Source organism: Ostrinia furnacalis, unplaced genomic scaffold (assembly GCF_004193835.3).
Source record: "Ostrinia furnacalis isolate ACB-3 unplaced genomic scaffold, ASM419383v2 OfSCF1132, whole genome shotgun sequence".
NCBI classification, from domain to species: Eukaryota; Metazoa; Arthropoda; class Insecta; order Lepidoptera; family Crambidae; genus Ostrinia; species Ostrinia furnacalis.
In genome coordinates this window covers 708,444-730,505 of record NW_021131371.1, presented here as the reverse complement: position 1 = coordinate 730,505, position 22,062 = coordinate 708,444, and the positions used below count along the sequence as shown (strand labels likewise).

The following is a 22,062-nucleotide window of genomic DNA, read 5'->3' as shown; positions in this document are numbered from 1 at the left end:
CAATTTACATTTTGCCTTCGGCATTTCATAGAGCAGCGAGCGTTTGTGAACTGACGACGCCGTTTGTAAAATGCGGAATCATACAATTTGCCTGCGACATATACACAAATAAATTATTAAATTATGCTGTTCGACTTAGAACTATTATTAAAGCATGTAAAGAAATAACGTTACTAAATTTTAACGTTATCTATTTCTTAAATATCTGTGTGCCAAAGCTCGAAATATTGCAAAAAAAATATTAACGTCACTTTGACAGATATGACAACTGACTTTGACAGCTCAGCACCAGAGAAAAAAAATCGAGTTGTTGTTGTCTGGATTTGAACAAAATTACATTATTTGACCTTGCAAAATACTATTACACGCACGAGATTGATTCAGTTAATTTCCTCCTACGAAGCCGTACTACAGCTGAGCGTCTTGGTAAGCGAAGTTCTATTTTTAATAAGAAAAACTAGCCACTAGTTTTCGACGATGTTTTCTAGAAATAGAAAGTTTATGATAAATTCCTACTTAAAACGTATCATAGCATCTTGTTACCCACAAAATGAGTCATGTTTTCTCGTTGTTATTGCAAATCCACTAGTTATTTTGGTTCTTTGTATAGGTACTTCTTATCCTCTTAGATCAGTAACAATTTAGTAGAGTAGGTACCTAACTAATTATGGAGTATAAATTTGTTACATTGACGATTAAACTAGGCTGTTTTATCTCATGACGATATCCTGTTAAGATCAAGGTTAAGTCTAAATGTATAAAAAAATTGCAAGGCTGTTCCAAAACTATAACTTTGTTTTAATCTTACACTAAATATTTAAACATAGTAACTTTTTGTTTATTGCGTGATTTATAAAATATCCTTACAATAAAACAGAATAATGTAGGTGTATTAGTAGGTAAATAAACTTAATATTTAATCCTTAGACATGCATGAAAGCTTCTATAAAGGTAAATCAACTGTTGGAACTTGTGTTATGCCCAATATTATAATTGGTATTTTATTTGACTTGTATTTATTTATAAACAGAATTTAACGAAAGAATAATTAAAAAAAGTAAGCAATTACCTTAATTCAAATAGGCTTTGAAAGATTTATTTACACCTAAGTAATTAGGTCTCTTATCATATTAATATCGTAAGTAAAATAAGCTTTGACTTTAATGCCCGTATTCACATACATTACTATGAGGTCTCACAGTGCATGTGGACGCACAGGGTGACACACGAACCAATCACAGAGCTCTATTAATGCTGTGTGTTCAATTTGCTGCTTCACTTAAGCCAGTGGTTCCCAAACTTATTTAGTCTACTGCCCACTTTCAAAATAAATTATTTTTTAGCGCCCCCCATTTTTGCAGTCAAGAGTTGAGCTCAGTCGATGTCTAAGAGTCCTCCTAGTAGATGTCTAAGAGTCCTCCTAGTAGATGACGCCTCCCAAGCCTCTACACAACGTCCCGATTTTTTTTCTGGGTCTCTGGATTTTTTTTCCTTTAAGCCTGCAGCGCCCACAAGGGGGCGTCATCGCCCACTTTGGGAAAGACTGACTTAAGCAAACATCATTTGTGAATATGGGTGTAAGTGGTTTATAAATAAAGGATTTTAGTAAATCCTCTCCAGCTTTATTTATTTATCTTCATTTTGTGCTGTGATTTACTTATAAAGGCTCATTTCTGTGTAAAAGAATCTAACTAGATATTGAATAGCTAGTTCCATTCTTTGCATGGTTGGAAGCAGGAACTGAATTGATTTATCCTGTGATTATTCAGTTAAGCTTGGAAATCTTTGTATAGTTAACAATAGTATAGTAGTGGTGGTTGTGAGTTGTGACATCAGAGGTGGACTTGTGTAAAGCAATCGTTATCATTTGCAGTTCATAACGTACAATAAAGTCAGTGAAACAAAGCATTTGACAGAATAATCGTACGTTATGAACTGTCAAATGATTACGATTGCTTTACACAATTCCACCTCTGAAGGACTAAACATTTAACTGTTATCAATTACCATGTAGTGTTGCGATTGAAGTTTTTACTTTTACAATTTTAAAAGTATTGTGTGTGAATGTTCAAGTCTGACTTAAAAAAAATCTTGCTTAATAAAAAAAACTTTGTGTCAATGAACTGACTAAATAAATATTATACTTGTAGTCCAGTCAATGAAGTCTTAACTTTACTATTATGAGGTGCTTTTTCATGAATAATACTTTAAAAAAGATCTTGTTTTTAATTGTATCTGAATTGCGTGTTTTCAGTGCTAAGATCTTTTTTTCTTCTTTCTAATTTATATTTGCTAATTGCCGAACCCAGACAAAAACTTAAGATACTGATTTTGGAAGGAAGACGCGAGCGCGATTGACGAAAAACTCGCGGACGAAGCTGCATGCTAAAAGCTAGTAAATGTATAATGTAAATGTTTACAAATTTTACGATTAAAATCATGTTTCCACGATATATGGGCTTGGGCATGGCGGCGCATAAAAATGTCCAACTCTGTGAGCGAACACTTCCTTTAATGTCAGTGTCCCAGTGCCCGGACTTGACCGTACAATTATGGCTTTCTGCCAGGAACAACCCGCTAATGTCACAAAGCCGAATGAGCGTAAGTCACGTTTCACCCCCAGAAACCAGCAATTCCAGATTTTAGAGATGTTCTGCAATCTATACCGCTCGACATGATTCGTACAGGCATCAGTAACCACTTAGATTTTTGGGTCACTTGTCTTAAAATAAAATTGCCATTTTGTATGGATACTAAAGCCAAAAACGCAGGATCTTGTAATATGATAATAAAAAATCATAGTAAAAGTGCTTTTTTTAAGCCTATTTACAGAAATAAATGAGTTTTAATACAAAAAAAATTTTGACGTACGAACTTTAGTAGGTAATCAAAAACTGGTCTGGGAAACTTTACATGCATGCATTATTTCACATTATTATCAGTATAACTGGAATAACGAAGAAAGAATATTTATTCGTAACCCTGTCCAGACTCCTCGGCACATCACTAACCGTTTCGTAAAAGATCGCTACATCGCAGTAGCGGAAGTTTCTTTACAGCTACGACGTTGTGGACATTACACAGAATGTAACAATCATAAACTTTAGGACGTTACTAAAACTCAGAAATATCATTTTCCATGCGGCATTATGGAACAGCGCAAATTGAATTCGGTTCTGGAAGATATTTTCTTTCTAAAGACACGTACCAAGCATAAGCACATGATGAAATTTCTAATTCTTCTTCCCAGTAGTCAGCCCACATACTTTATGTAGTGTTATTATAGTGGGAAAGATCAGGGACTCAGGGTCCTTCCTTGCATAGCTAGTTTCTATCCAGTCGAAAACCCTTTAGACTTACACCGTGAAAATGTCTGGAACATTCTGTAAGGCTTTTCAACTAATGTCGCCGTGGCTTAATCACAGATTACTTACTTAATAGTTACTACAATGCTCAGATTCGGAGTAATCGCCTAGAAAGATTCAAGTAATCAAGTCCCTTCTCAGGCAGCTAACTTTTCATGACCAATCCCAAATATAACATTACAAACTAGTAGTATTATTTGAGTAACTAATAAATGTATGTTATTGTTTTGGCATCAGAGACCCATTCACAAAATTTCAAGTATATGTAGTTCGCACATTTTAGCGTAACATTGTTTTAGTTTAAGCGGAACAATACGAATTCGTCCTTAATTTTATAAACCAACGACCTCCTTGTGAATGAAGTCAATATGATTATTCGTACAAATTGGATAAAAGCGAGTTGTTTGCCTTTATTTGACCTTTGCCGTTTAGATATTCTATTTCAATTGAATACGTCGTAGCTATGATAGTGATAATCACATCGACCTAACCCCAACGTTGCGTAAACTCGGCATACATACAATCCAGGGTTTTGTTATAAGCTTAAACTTTTAAAATAAGGACTAATAGGTGTTCTACAATTTGTGATAATAGTCTTGGAGAATCAGCTCCGATCGACCTCATGAATGATGGCTAACTTTTGTCCAAGGTTTAACTTAAAACTGTCATTGAACCTGCAACTAATTCAATCAGGAGATGATCAGAATAGTTTGTAGCTAAGAAGTAAGAATCAACCCCCAGCTCAAATCATATTATTTTGATAGAGGACTAATAAAGATTTAAAATAACATTTAAGAAAAAGTACATTTAACACAGATAATATGCAATAACTATGGTATGGGTAATCGCTTGCCAATAATTACTTCCAATGACTGCCTTCTAAGTCAGAAGTTCTGACAGACGCTTACCTATTGCTCCCTCTCACGCAACCTTTTTGCCTAATTCTTTGCGCTAACTGCGGTAAGTGCCCTTACCTTAATTAAAAAGTATATCTTCATTTCTCTTCTTCTTCTTTTCGTGTCGACAACAAACCTACACAGTGTCAGCCCAAAACTCCGCCACAAGAGTGGCGTTGTCAGCAGCACTCATCAAATCCTCCTGAGTGCAGTTGCTCGGGCACTCAGGGCACGACATCAGTGCTTCTTCATTTATCTAATTTCTCAGCATTCCATTGTAATTGTTTTCTAAACAAATGCATTTCCACTTTGCTCAATATGGCATTTCCTCTTTGCTCTAGTCCAAATAAGCTATTTGTCTCTCCACAACCTCTCGTCTCTTCGTATCATTTCTCTGAATTGATTGCGTGTTTATACAGAGTAGACGCTTTGCCAAAACAACTCTAGTAACATCTAACAAATAGTCTCTACATAGAACACGGCTTTATCTTGTTTCTTGATGGCATGACCGCTCTCAAGGATAGGATGTTTTACACCAGACTTGCATGGAAAACCTGCTTTTGGGGCTCATTGGAATTTTGAGAAACGGAACACCTATAAAAAAGCAAGTGTTTTTTGTGTACGTCTGAGAAATTGGTAGGTGTATTAGCAGATACTTATTTCTCAAACACTGCTCGTATCTGTTTCCGACTCTTTGGTGTCGTTTTTGGTAGATGTATGTATGTGTTGTGTAAGTTATGTTACAGATTTTTTGTTCTGAACTTCTGAGGGCTCAGTTGATTTGTGAAAAAAAGAAAATAAATAGGTACGAGTAAATGTAACTTACATCAAAAATAATATGATGCGATTCGATGTAAATGTACAGCAGAACCCGTTGCACGCTAGTCCAAAGCGCACTTGTTATTTCTCACGCTAAAGGAAATCATTGTTGTGTCTATGATTACATTGACGACTACTTTGTAGGTAGAAATCCCACGCTTTGACGTAGTATTAATATTATTATTTTGCCATTAATGAGTTTGGATGATTTTGCCATTAAAAAACATGGAGATGAAGAATAATTTAGATTTATAAACTAAAGACTTTTTGTATGCTACCTGAATGATCTTTTTAAGTTGTCTGACTTTAAACATAGTCAGCCCCCCTAGACAAAACGCACTTTTTGATCGAATCGAAAATCGAATCCGTCAAAACTCCATACAAAAAAGGGGCTTTTCGACTGGTTTGCGATTATAATTTGCACTTTGTCTAGACCCATCTCAAAATTTAAATAAAAACTAAGTACAAAAATATTTTCATCATCCCGATGAGTATTCTTTTACAGGTTTTATCTCTGCGGAAAAGAACTAAATCTAAGCCAATCTGTCACGTGTCGTATAAACATACCTAATTCATGATTGTAACAAAAATAGCGAAAAACAAGGATGTAATTCTAGGATGTCATGACGCAACGTTTAGCACCTCGCAAAAAATCTATTTCAAACTAATATCAATCTTATTCCGTTTAGAAACTTGAGGCCTGCGCCGACAGACAGATTTCGTTACCGAACTAATGGGCTCAGGTCGGGTCCTTGGGGTATGAAACTACAAAAACCTGAAAACTATTCTGTTAGGTCTAGCCTCCAGCTACACTAGGGTAACCATTTCTTGCTCACAGCGAACGATGGAAGTGGTATTGTATGATTTAACTAATGGTCGAATCTTCGATCAAAGATTTCTCATCTTGCCCCATCTCACTTAGAATCGTATTCACAAAAATGAAAATCAGTTTACACCATTTTCACGGTTCCAAACCAGGACTACTAAAAATATAACAAACACATGTTTTTATGTGTGTCAATAAGTTTAAACTTAAATACAGATTCCCAAATGACGCCTCTTGTAAGCAGCAGATTTCATATAAACTTATCCGCTACTCCGCATAAGTACGCAATACGCATTAAAAAATATCGTATGCATTATGTGGATTATACGTCATTTTCCAGAACTGACTTTTATTCTCTGAATCGAGAACTGTTTCTAAACATTTGGCAAAGGTTTTCTCAATTGGAAAATATGCAGGAGTACTTTTAGCAAGGAGACATTTAGTCGCATATGTGAGTTATGCCCGCCGCTCAATACCCGTTATCCTCTTTGGCCCTATTCCAACCGATGATTAACGTCACCCCATTATTCGTTTTATTAAAACATTTTCCATTTATTCCCAATTGTACAGATTCTTCGGTCGTTACTTCAGCTGTTTCTTGCTCATTAGACGTTGTGGATTCGGGATTGGGGACAGATTTGTTGATAGTCCGTTTTATTTATACAAGTAGAAATATTATTATTTTTATTAAATTGTAAACGTTTTGACATTCTCTAATTGCTTCGAATTAGTGATCGCTTTTTGTTACTTTTTGTTAAATATCTCTGAAGAAATATGCAAGCTATGGTAGCAACGTTTTTGCAACTGGGTTATCTTTTTAATTGTCTGCCAGTCAATTAAACACGCTACTGTTTATTGTTCCAAGTCCCGTCCTATCCATTTGTTTGTAATATAATTATTAAATACATGCCACTCGTTAGTACAGCTGTGACCCAACTGTATTTAGTATATTATGACTGTACGATATTTTTGTGGACAAAATTACTGATGACGTAAAATTTCAAAGAACCATAATTTTTACAATCGATGTAGGTACTTGTGTCTTTGTCCAAATGATTGTATTTGTTTGGCAGTTCCACTTTGTTTCGGGTGTAATCATTCACCCTACAATGGCCTGAACTTAAGCAGTAATTTTCAGACTGTAAGCTGGAGACATCATAACTAACAATACGGTCCATATTAATGGCCGAAAGTTTATAGATCTAACGTTTTGAAACTGCATTAGCCTTTGCGTATACAAAACACGATTTAATTGGACGAAGTTTGATCGCAATTAAACTAATTGCGTTTATACAATGATAAGAAAACTAAGAATCTGTACAATTATAAATATTTACGAATATCATAAATTAGGTAGGTCATCCAAAGATTGAAGCGAACCATTGAAATAACTAAATTACTGTTAGTTAAATTCCAAATTAACCTTTATTCTCTACGATAGGTAAAAGGAGTAAAATAATCCACGCGTAACCCTTCCTAAACAAACGTATTTCCCAGCTTTAGATTACTACGAATAGCGGATTACTAAGGTATTTATAGGTGAGCTTCCGAGATGTAGCTTAAGGTAAACATTGTTACGTCTTGTATAGTATGACTATTAAATGAATGATCTCATTTACAAATTACCCCTTGTTATCTCTCCAAGCCCGAGTCCGAGCACAGAGACTTCAGTCATTCGCGGTTCAAGTTTGTGTATTATCGTCACCTTGTTTTACGCAGTTCTGTAACGCGGTCGTGAATTTGTGACTCTCCATTAAATAATAAAGGAAGCTAAAATTGCTCTGGTAAGTTCTGCGAGTCTGCTATAATTTTGTTTGATATTTCACGAAACTTTAGATTTTGAAAAGAAGTGCTTGAGCAAATATTCCTTTTGCGGAAATAAGTGTCAGTTAATGCAAATATAATTATGTAGAACAGTCTTCCTATAAATACTTTACTTATGAGTAATTTGATTAATCAGTGTATTACTAAGCACGTAGGTAACTTATTTGTTGAGGAAACTTTGAACTGAATTGCCAAGACTGCCTCTTTGGGGCCTTACACAAATATACGCCGGCTAAATCTCTGAGCCGTCCCGTTGTGTACGAGCTTAGTTAAGAACGAAAATCTGTAAAGAGCCCACACGATTCCGGCTGCGGAACATTTTATCTGGCGTCGGCATCCCACGAGCGTGAAGTGTGAACACATCGGAGATTTCCGCCGATATAAATCCCGGTGTGCGACACCCTCGCTTTACACCCGTCGCATCCCCCTGCAATCCCTGAATTTGTGGACTGGAAGCCGGCAACGATGCATCGCCTCCGGAATTTGAACGCGCCAAATCTTGCGACCAACTATATTCTCACGGATCGTCACGTACTGGCATTCGGCGCGGCGTGCTCACATTTGTCATCCGCTTTTCCCGTGTCAATTTGTTTACGCTTTTGGCATATTCCGATGGAAACATTACCCACGCCATTAAAGCAAACAATGGAGCCGGACGAGTGAAGCTCGAAGGCGACAGCGGGCCGTTAACACGGCCGTAACAGGCTCGGGTGATATATGCGCTGCGAAGTGGCTTGGTGCCGCTGTCACTTCGCACACCACCGCCACATCGCAAAAAAGATAAAAAGGATTCCGAAATACGATTCACAAGTGGGCTGCCGGAAATGGGTAGAAAGTTACCGAGCACGGCTTTATGTCGGGCAATATATCTCGCGTATCGCTATCCAATTTCTGCTCTATGGCATGTAATATCCCCCCAGGGATCCTTTTAATTTCTGCACCGCGGCGTCCTTTTTAATCAGGGCTTCGCCATTAATTCTAATCTCATCAGCACGAGCGCACCTGTGAAATGGTCGTCACATGCGATGTCCTGGGCTTTAGTTCAATTCGGATTTACTAATTTTCTTTGATTTGCGTTTTTTAACTCGATTCGAATGGACGAGGAAATATAGACCTTCGTACATCTGTGTCGACTTTCAACCGTGTATTTTCGATTCTATCCATTTCATTCGTAGCGAAATGCCGAGTGAGCGACAACGACAAATAGAACTGAAAATACAGAAACGGCTTTAAGAGCTAAGTCCCGAAGGTCCTGTAATATTGGCATAAGCGGCCACTACATTCGTTCGATTCCATAGTCCAATAGATTGTCAGGGAGTACTCTGCAAAACGATTTTGATATATCGGCTTTATCCTGTCTCTTCCGCTCATGCCATAATTTTTGGGTAACGACCAGAGCCGATTATATCGAAATATTTGCGGAAAGAGTAGTCTGATTCATAAACAATTCGATAAATAATGAGTTATTGCTCATACAATCAAATAGATTTTTGTAAATGAGAGCATTTGAATGTATGTGTTAATATGTGGATGAAACGCAAACAAAACAACACAGGTATTTAATATTTTACTCAAAAGCTGTGGCAATTCAATCGAACCATGCCGTTTCCAATTAACCTTTTCATTTTAGCGCAACCTGTGGATCGGGTCCATTGATTTTTCCTGTAATTCAGTATTTAGAGCGAAATTGTTAGACGTCGCGTGACCGCCCGACCCACGAACCCTGGCCTTGATTGACCTGCGTGACTTCAGGGCGCGGTGTACTGTGCCAGCCACTCAATCCACTAGTCGTTTTAGGCTAGCTTCATTTGGTTCTTTATTTGCGGGAGTTAGTGGAATTCAGTGTTTCTGCGGTGACATTGTAGAATTATAAACTACTCTACTACTACTCTCATGGGTCCGTGTTATGATTGAGATAAGTGAACACATTTCTCGTCGTCATCTTTTGTTGACGTTCTACATTTAGATACGCATCATTCGGTTTTTTTTATCGACTCATTATGAGTTGTTGTGATAATATTATTGTTCATTGGCACTTCTTGGAATTTTTTTTGTTTTTTATACAAAAAAATATCATCATATTAATAAAATAGAACATTTTCTTTCGGAAAATTACAACAATTGCAATGCTAATAAGTGGAACATGCTTCATTTTGCCATTACCTACATTACTTATTCTTACGGCATAGGTATAAGTTATGGGTCATTAGGCCTTATCAAAACCGTAGGATCTTTAGAAATCAGCATAATTAATATCAACATAAAAGCTTTTACAACGGACGGTTGCATCCAGCTAATTTCGCCGAACGTCCCGCTTTAAACAAAGGCTACAATGCCACAAACAACTAACGCTGTTCTCAAACGCTTGCACATAGTCAAAGCTCTTTCATATCCGTAATTTGTCCGGCTCTGCAGTCGCGACTCTTTATTTTACTGATTCAGTAGACTTTCAAAGCATTGTTCAAGGAGAGTGATTTCAGACACATAGAGTAGGAATATGACTGTAAAATTGCAGCCATGGTATCAATTTCAACACCCTTTTTCCACGGAAAACGCCGTCAATTGATAAAGACAGGCAGACTATAAAGATGACGGAAAAATTCCTCGCTCGGGAGAATCCTAGTCTACGTGCAGCTAGTTTAGTCTGTGTCCCAATATCAGGACCAGCGTAAAATCTTTATGCTCACACGGCTGCATCCAGCCAAATTGACGGAACGCCCCGGTTTTCAATAAAGGCGGCAACTTGCCTCGTACCCGCAAAGCATTCGCCCAGCACCGCTCGCTAACGAGGTTACACGGAACAGTTTCCAGGGAATTGTTCAAGGAATGTTGCTCTGTCATAAACTTGTAGAGCTGACGGCGGAGTACACGTGCGGGCTGTTACATCCCCAACTTTGTTACTCTTTCCATATTGTTGCGAATAACAGCTAAACGCTACACTGATGTGGAATGGCCGAGGCATGCTCGGCTGTAGTTGAATTCTCCAGGCGGAGTGTTGAATCAGCCCTTGTTACATTGTATAAATCTCAATCTCGAAGCTTTTACGAGCTTAGCTTTATATTCATCAAGCTACAATCATCTGCTTAGTTCTACTCGGAACACGTATCGTACGTAACTCATCCGAAGTGTATTATGTTATAATTCATGTGTTTTATTTGTTACAGTGCCCACCGCGATGGATTGGAAGACTGCGCTAATAGCCTTCGCGTTAGTTCTCTATGCTGACGGATTTTCAAGTAAGTTTTCCCTGTCTAATTTAGCTTTGTTTCCTTAAGTAACGTAGTGTTTCACATTTATAATTTCCTTTAAGTATGTGCATCATAAAGGCATCACTACTAGAGCAAAGTTATAATGATTAATTAATTTTCTTTAAGCTATTTTCATGTCTGGATGAGTAATGATAAACTGATACTATGGTATCAGTTGCGCTTTTAAACCAAAGCCAAGTCTTTGTTAGTTTAATGTAACAAATTATTTTTAAGAAAGCATTGACGAAACAATATAAATAACACAAGAGATCAAATTGCAACGATTCTTGAACTCGTGACTCGAACAAGATCTCGCATCGCGATACCTAGAATCGTTTCGCTCATTCTTGGTCAGACTGTAGCTTCCGTCTTCGGGCACGTACATCTTGCCTGTAAGATATTGCTCAAATCCATTACCTAATGCACACATAAAACCAACTCGCTCGCCTCGAAAATAACAAAACAATGAGTTATGATCCGGTCTTATGATGCTCTTTTTATTCGTCTTTATTGCCTCTAAAGTCGCTCCTCAAGTTGTCTCGAAACATCTAGCGCGGAATCCACGCGTTCTCACTTTCGGCTTAAAACATTTTCGACGTAGATTTGCCTCTTTATGGAGCTCGCAAAACAGATTTTATTGCGGCAACAATGCTATACGAAATTTCACTAAAAGTTTTGGACGATATTATGACGTCATTATTCTTATCCCGGGGCTAAAGCGATAACCCGACCGTAAAATTCTGTGTAAATCTTAGTAATCGAAATGTTCTTAGGAGTGTGACCCTGTGGGTGGACATATACCCTCTTTATATTTTTACCCCATTCCTTTTCGATAAATTGTTTTCTCACCTAAAGAATAAACTTGTATAAATTGCGGGCTAAATCCGACGGTGTAATGTTCCCGAATTATTTCCACAACACTGGGTGAAACGTTACCAAAAGGAGCGAATAACAACAATCCATTATTTTATATCCAAACAAATGAAGGCATGAACATACCCATTCCTGCATTTATTTTATATAGGACGCAATTGCCTTCCTAATACGGTATTTGGCAGGATAAAGCACGAAAAGCTTATACGAGAAACAATTCACTGGCAAAAACCGTTCCGTTTCGGTTGCCTTTTATTACGTGTGATATTGAGTCTCAAGGAGGTCGCCGAGCCTAATCTAAGTATATAATCTTGTATATGCAAATATTCCCTATTCCCTTACAACCGAATTCTTTACCCGGTCACGCCTTTCGGGTTATAAAAAGGGCACAGTTCCCGTAGACACAGCGGAATAAAATATATTCATGTGATATTATGGAGTTTTTTTTACATTTTCGAACACTTTTCACCTGGGGAAATCTATTTTGCCATGAGATGGGAGTAAATTGTGGACACGTCTGTGAATAGTCCGGTAAGAGTCATGATGGCCTGCAGACCGCCCCTTGTCAACACTTGACGAATCGGAATTTTTCAATTTGCTTTTGGCTATTTGTGGACGCGGACAGAATTTAAAAGTTGTATTGGGATAGAACTATAAGGAGAATAGATAAGATCGAGTTAACTGAGTAAGAGCGAGTCCTAAACCTAAATGAAAATACTACACATGTTTCGTTTCTCGTACATACTTTAGAAAATGTAAAGCGCCTATTCGGTTAAAGAAACGTTTGACTCAGACAAACACCAAATAAAAATTAATTTTCCACGCCGGAAAACGTATAAAAATATTCTTTTATATTTTTCAGAATACGGCCGAACATGCAAAGACATAGGATGTCTCAACAGCGAAGTGTGCGTGTTAGCTGAGGACCCCTGCTCCTTCGGGCACTCGTCCAACTGTGGGACATACCCCACTTGCAAGAAGAAGTCGCAAGTTGAAGGTGAGCAAAAAGTTTATTTTTCTATTCGTCAGTAGTAGGTATGTATCGTAACGTAATTTCAGCCTAAACATCCTTTATTTACGGTTGGTTATTGCAGGTTAATCCCGCTTCTCTTTGTATAAACCAAATAGAGTGTAATCCATCCAAGGTTAATTAAAACCATCAGCAAGAGACATGCATGTAACATGGTTTTTCTTTTCAGTATTAGTGGGGTGAAGTCCCCATTAACACTGAAAAAAAAAAACACAAAACAACCAATCGCAAATATAAATTTGTATTCCTTGAATAATCAAGGATAGATAGACAACATCCATGTACTAATTACCTACTTGTTCTGACTTTTGTGTACTTTTCATTTCAGGATCACACGCAGAGCCTGCGAAGCCATCTGTGACAACGCCCAAACCTCAAACGCATAACTTTGACTCAGCCCCTAACTACCCCGCCCCGGCCCCACCGTCGGGAGGAAACTCCCCTTACGGAGGAAGCTCCCCTTACGGAAATAACTCCCCATACGGCAATAACTCCCCTTACGGGAGCAACACTAACACTGGTGGTAACTCCCCGTATGGAGGCAACTCCCCTTACGGGAGCAACACTAATACTGGTGGTAACTCCCCGTATGGAGGCAACTCCCCTTACGGGAGCAACACTAATACTGGTGGTAACTCCCCGTATGGAGGCAACTCTCCTTACGGAGGCAACTCCCCATACGGCGGAAACTCGCCCTATGGGGGAAGTTCGCCTTACGGAGGGTCATCCAACGGAGGGCATAGCCCATACGGAGGTAATTCCCACGGTGGCTCTAATCCCAGCCCTTTCGGAGGTTTCGGTGGCAGTTCAGGTAGCAACGGAAATCCCATCGACAGCATTCTGAACACCATAAACAAATACGCTGGTGGGAACACCGGCGGCGGTGGCACTAAACCTGGAACCGGCTCAGGCGGATCAGGCGGTTTCTCCAACATCTTCGGAAGCATCCTTAGTGATATAACCAAGAACGGAGGTTTGAACAACTTATTCAACTCGAGACCGATTATGGAGAATCCTAATTACTCTTCTTATAGCTCCAATTCCAGGAGTTCTAACCCTCAGTATTATCCATCAGGTCAACCGAGCTATCAGACCCCCACCCAAAACAAGAATTACGGGCAAAGCAACACCCATCATAGTGCGGGCACCACACACAAACCAGTGTCGTACGGATGGAACGTTGGGTAAATAACGTAGATATGCGTAGTTTTTGGTGTGGTGTCGCTCGGTGTAATTTTTCTTTCAGCTTTGCATGTCGCGAGCACTTTTTCTTTTATTTCTTTTTAATTTATATTAACTGCAGTTTACTGTTCATACACTAATAGACATCATGTAGCAATGTAACCTAAATCTAAATCATGATTTATAATTAGGCAAGATTTTATTTGCAATGTAATTGTACATGTGATAAAATATTGGCTTTAAGAATTATGTACCTACGATTGTGTAAATATTACAAGTTATAGGTATTATTAGCACATTACCAGTTGACTAGGTCACAAAGAACAAGCTTTTATACAAATACTAAAATGGTATTGATAAATGATCTGATATTCCTGAATTAGTTAAATACTGTTTACCGCAATTAAGCTTTATATTATTATTTTATGGATTAATTTTTTCGTCGTCTCATTGTGTTGGATAATGCTTTACATTTTAATTTTTTCGCCAACGCTTATGTATAAGTTATTTTCGTACATTGTAAGAAAATAAGAATTCTCGAACTAACCAAGACATGGGACTGCTAAAGTTCGCTTTCTTAGCCATGGTATTCAGTCATGCCTTACCTTCTTTTACTCAAAATAACTTAATGTTAATATTTTATAAACAAGGCTTGTAAGTTTGAAGCTAATTTAATTAAGAAATACTAAGGTCTTCGGAGGCTAACATGATAATTAATATTCTCAAATGTACACTCGACGGCATATCAAGCGTAACATTTTGCAAAAGTTCTTATTACTGATGAATAAAGGTCTATTTTCATATTCAAATGTTACGGCTGACGTGCTGTTTTTTATATGCACTTTTACAATGTATTATACAACTATGTTATAAGAATACTCATTTGGATTTATTTATCAATATTCTGTGCCATGTTTTACTGTGCATTTTCATTTCAGTATCGCAATGGTAGTGATGTGCCTGATACACCGATATATCCAGACGTCAGTATAGTGAATAAGTTAGAATAAAAATAAAATGTTATAAGCCGCAAATAATAAAGCTTATTAGCTTATCCGAAACTATTGGGATTAGAAATGAGATTAAAATAAAAAACTCAAATTGAATCTCTTAACTTTAATAATACAGACTAGAAAACATGAGCAATAAGTAAATGGCTTACAAAGTTATGGTACCTCAGTTATAATATTGTAAAACGTAAGTAAAATATTGAATGTTTTTGTTCAGAATTTTAAGGAATGTAAAGTTACCATTAAAGTTTACAAAACTGTACATTGTGTTTTCTAAATAAGTAGGTATCCCTTTATTAATTCTAAATTCCCCAGCCCATAATTCCCCATTACTCTTACAATGATCTACATTCTAAGCTAAGTTATAATTCTACAGTTATTAGTGTTTGTTCATAAAAATCTTAACAAATTATTGCCAACAAGACTCATATTCTGGCACATGTACTTTTCATAATATTTATATTATACCTACACAAATTACATAAACTTACTCAAACTTAGTCTTTACATAGGTAGGTACTAATCTTAAGAGTGAATTGGATAGTTGTAATATCATCTCATAAGTGTTTTTTTAATAGATTAAATAACTTTTTTTAATAGTTTATGAATAAAATTTTAAATAAATTATGAATTAGATCAACCTACATTTAAAATCTTAATACAGGTACCTGACCGACTATTGTCTAAATTCATAATTCTTAGATTCAATTTCTTCCAAATATATTCTTTAAATAAAACAATAAACCAAAAGCAGCCAAACTGAATTTTTCAACAAATAATATTTTCCATAAAAATATTTACTAAATTAACTAACAGAATAATTCATCTAATAAATCTACAAAATTCGTATAAAAATATCTCTGTTTATGTCATAGTTTAAATAACTTCATTAATTGACCTTACTTTTATCCGTAGCAGCACTTTCACCCGTGTTTTTCTTAGGACGACTTGCTTTATGTGCTTGATTTAATACTATACCTAAGATTAGAAATGCAAGCCATACTCCGTACCAGTAGTGGTAAACAGAAGAGTAGTATATCCAAATACGATCGAATGTGAGAAGAAGGAATGCAGCAGCTTGATAGGACTCCGAATGTGTCCTCAGGAACCACATAATAAAACCGATGATCTTCTTTTTCTGTAAGTAAAATTACAATCAATTTTCTAAATGTTTCAAGGCCGACAACTAAGGGATAAAAGCTTTTATAAAATTCAAGCATGTGACGTCACATATTTTATATGACGCTAGTCTGATATGCAGGAACAAGCACACAACTGCTTCCGAGTTGAAACGTTATTAACCCCTAGGCTACACATTATATGAAAATTCGCGCCATATCGCGATGAGTATAACCAGGTGTTCGCGTACTTTAGTTATTTTTTGCATGGAATTGGACTCGCTCTACTGTCACCCAAATGTTATCATCACATCACCATGTGTGTGGTCCAAGGATAGCAAGACACATAACGAAAGTGACGTTAAACTCGAGAGTACGAAGATGACGACTTACCATTCCTGTGGTCTCCTTATAGTAAAGTTTGTAGTAAATATCCTCCGCCATCAGGTAGAAAGGACAGAAGTAAATGCAGAAGAAATACCCGGCATGGAATCCGTGCCAAATCACCGATACAAACAGCGCCACATGGACCCTAAAAATTGTTTATTGATGTGAGAAAACTTAAAACCTGGTATTTAATACAGTGTGAGTCACGTTAAAGTGTACATATGAATATAGATGAAACTAGACCTATTTTTATCGACAAAAAAGAGGTCAAAAATTTTTTTTGATTTTTAAAAAAAAATTATAGATTTTTTTTTCTTCCAATTACTTATTGTAAAGAAAACGTAATAACTTTTAAACTAAGCGGTATATCCTGATAAAATAAAAACAGTAATAATGCTAAATAACAGGCGATACTAAAAAAATACATAAAATACACAAAAAATGCCAACAAATAATAAAAAATGATACTTTTTGAAAAAAATCTGCTTTAAAATTCGTGATTTTTTGGTTATTTGATAAATTTCTCCAAAAAATGCCCCTATAATAGGTGGTTTTTATTACTTTGTATTATTCTCTATTGTATTATCTTTGTAAAACCAAAAATCGCATGTCTCTATCCCTATCACAACATTTGCTATGATCGTTTGAACAAAGGCCTGCCACAACATTATTCTCCGCTACAGTTAAAGACAATTTTAATTTTAACTAAAATGCTTATTTTACTTCGAAATCTTTTATTTTTATTTGAAATCTAACTTGTCTTTATCAAAATAACAAATCTAGAGCCATTTTCAATTTCGTTGTTAACGAAGCGTTCGCGTTGAATGGCGCGCCCGGAGAGGCTTAGTTCAAACGATCATTGCAAACGTTGTGATAGGGATAGAGACATGCGATTTTTGGTTTTACGAAGGTAATACGATAGAGAATAATACAAAGTAATAAAAACCCCCGGTTATACGGGCATTTTTTGGAGAAATTGATCAAATAACCAAAAAAACACGAATTTAAAAGCAGATTTTTTTCAAAAAGTATCATTTTTTATTATTTGTTGGCCTTTTTTTATGTAGTTTATGTATTTTTTTAGTATTGCCTGTTATTTTGCATTATTACTGTTTTTATTTTATCAAGATATACAGCTTAGTTTAAAAGTTATTACGTTTTCTTTACAATAAGTAATTGGAAGAAAAAAAAATCTATAATTTTTTTTTTAAAAATCTAAAAAAAATTTTGACCTCTTTTTTGTCGATAAAAATAGGTCTACTTAGTTTCATCTATTTTCATATGTACACTTTAACGTGACTCACACTGTATTTAACCATTTATTTATTTATTTATAGGTTACAACAACAGAATACGAGGGCGGCACTGAAAATTTCGGGAATCAAGCAAGTGAAACAACATTACTATTTAAAAATGTATTTATTGCTTTTTAAAGTATTCTCCGCGAAATTTGACACATTTTTCCATACACGAAACCAATCATTGAAGCAACCATTCCATTCGGAAGTTTGGGTCTCCAAAATGGCCGTTTTGTAGGCGTCCACAGCTTCTTCAGGTGATGAAACTCTCTGACCACGCAATTTATTCTTTATTTTAGGGAAAGTATAGAAATCATTAGGGCTTAGGTCGGGGCTGTACGGCGGATGGTCTAATAATTCTATGTTTTCTTGCTCTAAAAACTCTTTTGTTCTGTTCGCGGTGTGAGAACTCGCATTGTCGTGATGGAGGATGATGCGGCGGTTGCAGTTCTCTTTACGGAGTTCAGAAACGACTTGTGGCAAACAAATGCTAGCATACCATTCTGCATTAACTGTTCTTTGTCCCCCAAGAGGAATAGTCGCAACATGGCCGGTTTTGGAGACAAACGTAGCCACCATTTTTTTTGCAACACTCCGTGAACGAACAATTTTTGTTGGCTTTAACTCATTTTCGAACACCCAAACTCGTGACTGGTTTTTTGTTTCGGGTTCGTACGCATATATCCAGGATTCATCACCTGATACGATGTTGTATACAGCATTTGAGGATCCTGCATGTAATCTTCCGAGAGTTCTGATGCACCAAGTAACGGGAGCCGCTTTTTGCTCTTCACAGAGCGAATGCGGTATCCGTCGGGAAAACAACTTTTTTACACCTAATTGTTCATGCAAGATTATTTGTATTTGACTCATGCCAATGTCTAAAGTTGCCTGAATTTCGCGGTATGTCACATGTCGATCTTCTTCAATCAGCTTACGCACAGCATCAACGTTATCTTGGGTGACTGCAGTTTTTGGACGACCTTGACGGGGACCATCACTGAGCTTGACACGTCCACGTTGAAATTCAGCAAACCAGCGATAAATTATGGTTTTGGATGGGGCTTCATTACCAAATGCAGAAATCATCCGGTCAACACACTGTTTTTGTGTTAAACCACTCTGAAAGTCATAATAAATCATCGCTCTTCAATTTTCTCGAGTCAATTCCATTTTCTCAACGACTAAACAAGTTTCACAAGACCTTGTGATAAGACCGAGAATCTTTTTTTAAATAAATAAATGGTATTCGATGCTTAAAACCAAGGTGTTTGCAATTAAAAATATTTTAATATGATAGGAACAGTGGAAATATTCTATTCCCGATACTTTTAGTGCAGCCCTCGTACAATCTCAAACATTTTTATAGAATAACATTAGTTTTTTTGCATTCAAATTGAATTCCTATAAATGTTGCACACAACGTAGTTTAAATACTATCTTAGGGCTTCCGTGCAGGCGACCAGGCCACGCGGCTAGGTCACTATTTATTTCGTGGCGTCGCCTAATGCACGGGGGCCCTTAAAATGTATACTTACTTTAATATTTTGATTGGGAATCTCTTATAGACGACCACAGCCACCCAGTATTGCACAGCCTTATTCCACACTTTCATGGAATCACGGAGGGTAACTACAGTCTCACAATTCCAGACTTCCATTGATTCTACTGTATTGAAATCATATTGAGCATGTTTTGCTTTTTCCTCAGACCTATAATGAAATGATTTTTTGTAATAACATTCATATCAGGTACCGTCACATTGTGAATGAGTACAAAATGACTGTTTGATAGTTTTTGCAAATCTAGATTCATAAATTAAATAGGATATAAATTAATAAAGGAAAATTTATTACATTTGCTTCAACTTCAAATAGCCAACAGTTGGCCCATGTCCAGTTCTATTGCGACCTTCTACTGGATAAGCTCCGAAACCAGCTGAAGTGCATACACTTTCAGCTAACGTCATGCCAGAGTAAATGCGTTGACGGAATGCTGCAAACAACACCCATGGGTAGAGCATTCTGTATATGAAGTGCCTATTGTTATGCTCTTCAGTTAATATGTACTGAAAAAAATACAAAATAAAAAAACAATTCAATAACAGTCCTTCTACAAACCTTGGGTAACTTTGAATTTCTGTAAATTAAGTAATTTTTACAAAATTATAAATATGTAGGTAGAACTTTTTTTTAATAATTACATAAAGTTACCCAAGGTGACTACTAATTTAAAATAATGACTTATTTTTGCTATTGTTTGTTTGGTCTGAAAAAAAAATTTAAAAAAAATCACCTCCAAAGGCCAAAGGTTTGAAAGTCCCAAGTACAAAGAAACATACAATGGTACAGTTTTCAATGTGTTGATTGTAAAACCGGTGCAATCACAATATTTGCTGAATGGCAGATAGAAGTAGTCATTGAAAGTTCTGTATCTGTAATATGGACCTGTAATAAAATAGGATCTTAGTACATTTTTAAAGACAGTTGAATATAATTTTTATGAATGAAAATACTTTATGAAAACAATCACCTGTAAGCAGACCCACATAATTAAATGAATAATGGAAAAGATCAATCAGATTAGGGTTGATAAACTCAACAAAGTCATCGTCTTTTTCTTTTATTACCACAGATTCTGGTGGGACGTCTTTCTCTTCTTTCTTTTTCTTAGCCATCGCTAGCCAAGATCCATTTATTTCAAACGCAACTCCCACCACTCGTAGGACAATAATCATCTGTATGAGATTCGTTTGACCCGAAGATAATGGCAATCCAAACTTATCAGCCAGTCGAAAGAAGAATAAATAGCCAAACATAAGGAAAAATGTAGCTATATGGCAATATCTGAAACAAAAATATTTCTTTTTATAGTTTATAAACTAGGTACGAGTAAATTAAAATATGCGAAGTTGAAAGGGCTACATCGATTAGCCTTGAATAATTAAAACTTGATGAATTGTAACGTTACAACAGAATGAATAATAAGGTAGGTACTTAACACACAACTTTTTAGGAACAATAAATGCGGTACTTTATCCCAAAATTGTCTCAGTGTGCATTTAATAAGTGAAATTAATTAAAAAAATGTTAAATAAAAAAATTACAAGTTTAGACTTTGTTACCTGACTGTTGTAGCTTTTATGACCAATATTCCTAATGTCGCCGACAATATGGGATGGATTGCGCTGTATCCAGACACGATAACAATGAGCAATAAACCAAGCAAAGTTCCACTCCATTTCTTAGCTTGCACTGTACCCAATGACCTATAAAATGGCCCTACTGCAACACTTAATAGTAACAGCGACAAATAAATGATATCATTCTTATTCTTGGCTAAGAACGCCCACATTTTAGTGGCTAATTGAAGAATGAGATTTTTTAATAAAATTCTGCTGACATTCGATTTATTAAAAAATCTTCGAGCCGAAACACAATCACTCTTCTTCACACAACAAAAATTGACACTGACAGTCTTTTTTTTTATTTACACTTCACAGCACAGATAGTTTTTTTTTGTCTACGCTTTGAGCATGAAGCTAAAGATAAAAATGGAGGGCAGAGTTGGAACAAAAACTTGAGTCAAATACCTACTTATATCTATCTCGCTCTCTGCGGCCCTACCTCTCTTTTTAGTGTGAACTGTAGTATTGCTATCTTCTGATTTAAATCTCCTTGTAAATTCTTCGAAATAGCCAATTCACTAACCAAATCAGAAGTTAAACAAATAAATAATTAATATTTGAAACTAAGATTACCTAGTTAAATAAAAAATCACAAAATTGTCGGCCATTTAGGCTTAATGTGTTGGCGAATCAGGGAATTACAATCCCAATTCCTGGGTAATCGGTACCATGTGGCAACATCGGCCCAATCCGGCCCATCATGGCGGTTGTTTACTATTTTGTTTATTAAGCAGTTAATTTCGTTTGAGATTGTTTACAGGAAATAATCATTGTTTTATCACAAGAATTGGTGCAAAATTTTGTAGTGCGTGGTTGCGGTAGTACGTGGTGTCCTGGAAGTGACATAAGATTCCACGCGTAAGTGTTTATTTCGTGATTTCCGACATTGGATCATTGTAAACATTTTTCACATTTTTTACAGTAATTTCTTCCTAAAACGTTTTACCAGTAATTACACTTATCATTTTTAATGATACCTATGTCAAGAAATAAAGATTT

At 36.3% G+C, this 22,062-nt stretch overlaps 2 protein-coding genes across 6 annotated transcripts; one reads left to right on the top strand and one right to left on the bottom strand.

Annotated features, from left to right (window-relative positions):
- The first annotated feature begins 281 nt into the window (after positions 1-281).
- Positions 282-15,287, top strand: Mnr (Membrane-bound Notch regulator). Of its 5 annotated transcripts, none has more exons than XM_028302570.1 (6): positions 9,604-9,627; positions 10,895-10,966; positions 12,714-12,848; positions 13,210-13,422; positions 13,477-14,065; positions 15,002-15,287. In XM_028302570.1, exons 1-6 carry the CDS (start codon positions 9,624-9,626, stop codon positions 15,054-15,056), a joined length of 1,068 nt encoding a protein of 355 aa, XP_028158371.1. In that variant the 5' UTR covers positions 9,604-9,623; the 3' UTR covers positions 15,057-15,287. The 5 variants fall into 5 exon arrangements, with proteins under 5 accessions (XP_028158369.1, XP_028158370.1, XP_028158371.1 ...); XM_028302571.1 differs by having other exon boundaries at positions 13,210-13,854; positions 13,957-14,065; XM_028302568.1 differs by lacking the exon at positions 9,604-9,627 and adding an exon at positions 282-426 and having other exon boundaries at positions 13,210-14,065.
- frj (membrane bound O-acyltransferase domain containing farjavit) lies at positions 14,686-21,334 on the bottom strand. Its single transcript, XM_028302565.1, has 7 exons — positions 21,001-21,334; positions 20,409-20,722; positions 20,172-20,323; positions 19,733-19,944; positions 19,415-19,588; positions 16,585-16,723; positions 14,686-16,211 (listed from the first exon to the last, which is right to left on the bottom strand). The coding sequence occupies exons 1-7, from the start codon at positions 21,228-21,230 to the stop codon at positions 15,963-15,965; spliced, it is 1,470 nt and encodes a 489-aa protein (XP_028158366.1). The 5' UTR covers positions 21,231-21,334; the 3' UTR covers positions 14,686-15,962.
- Positions 21,335-22,062: the final 728 nt, after the last annotated feature.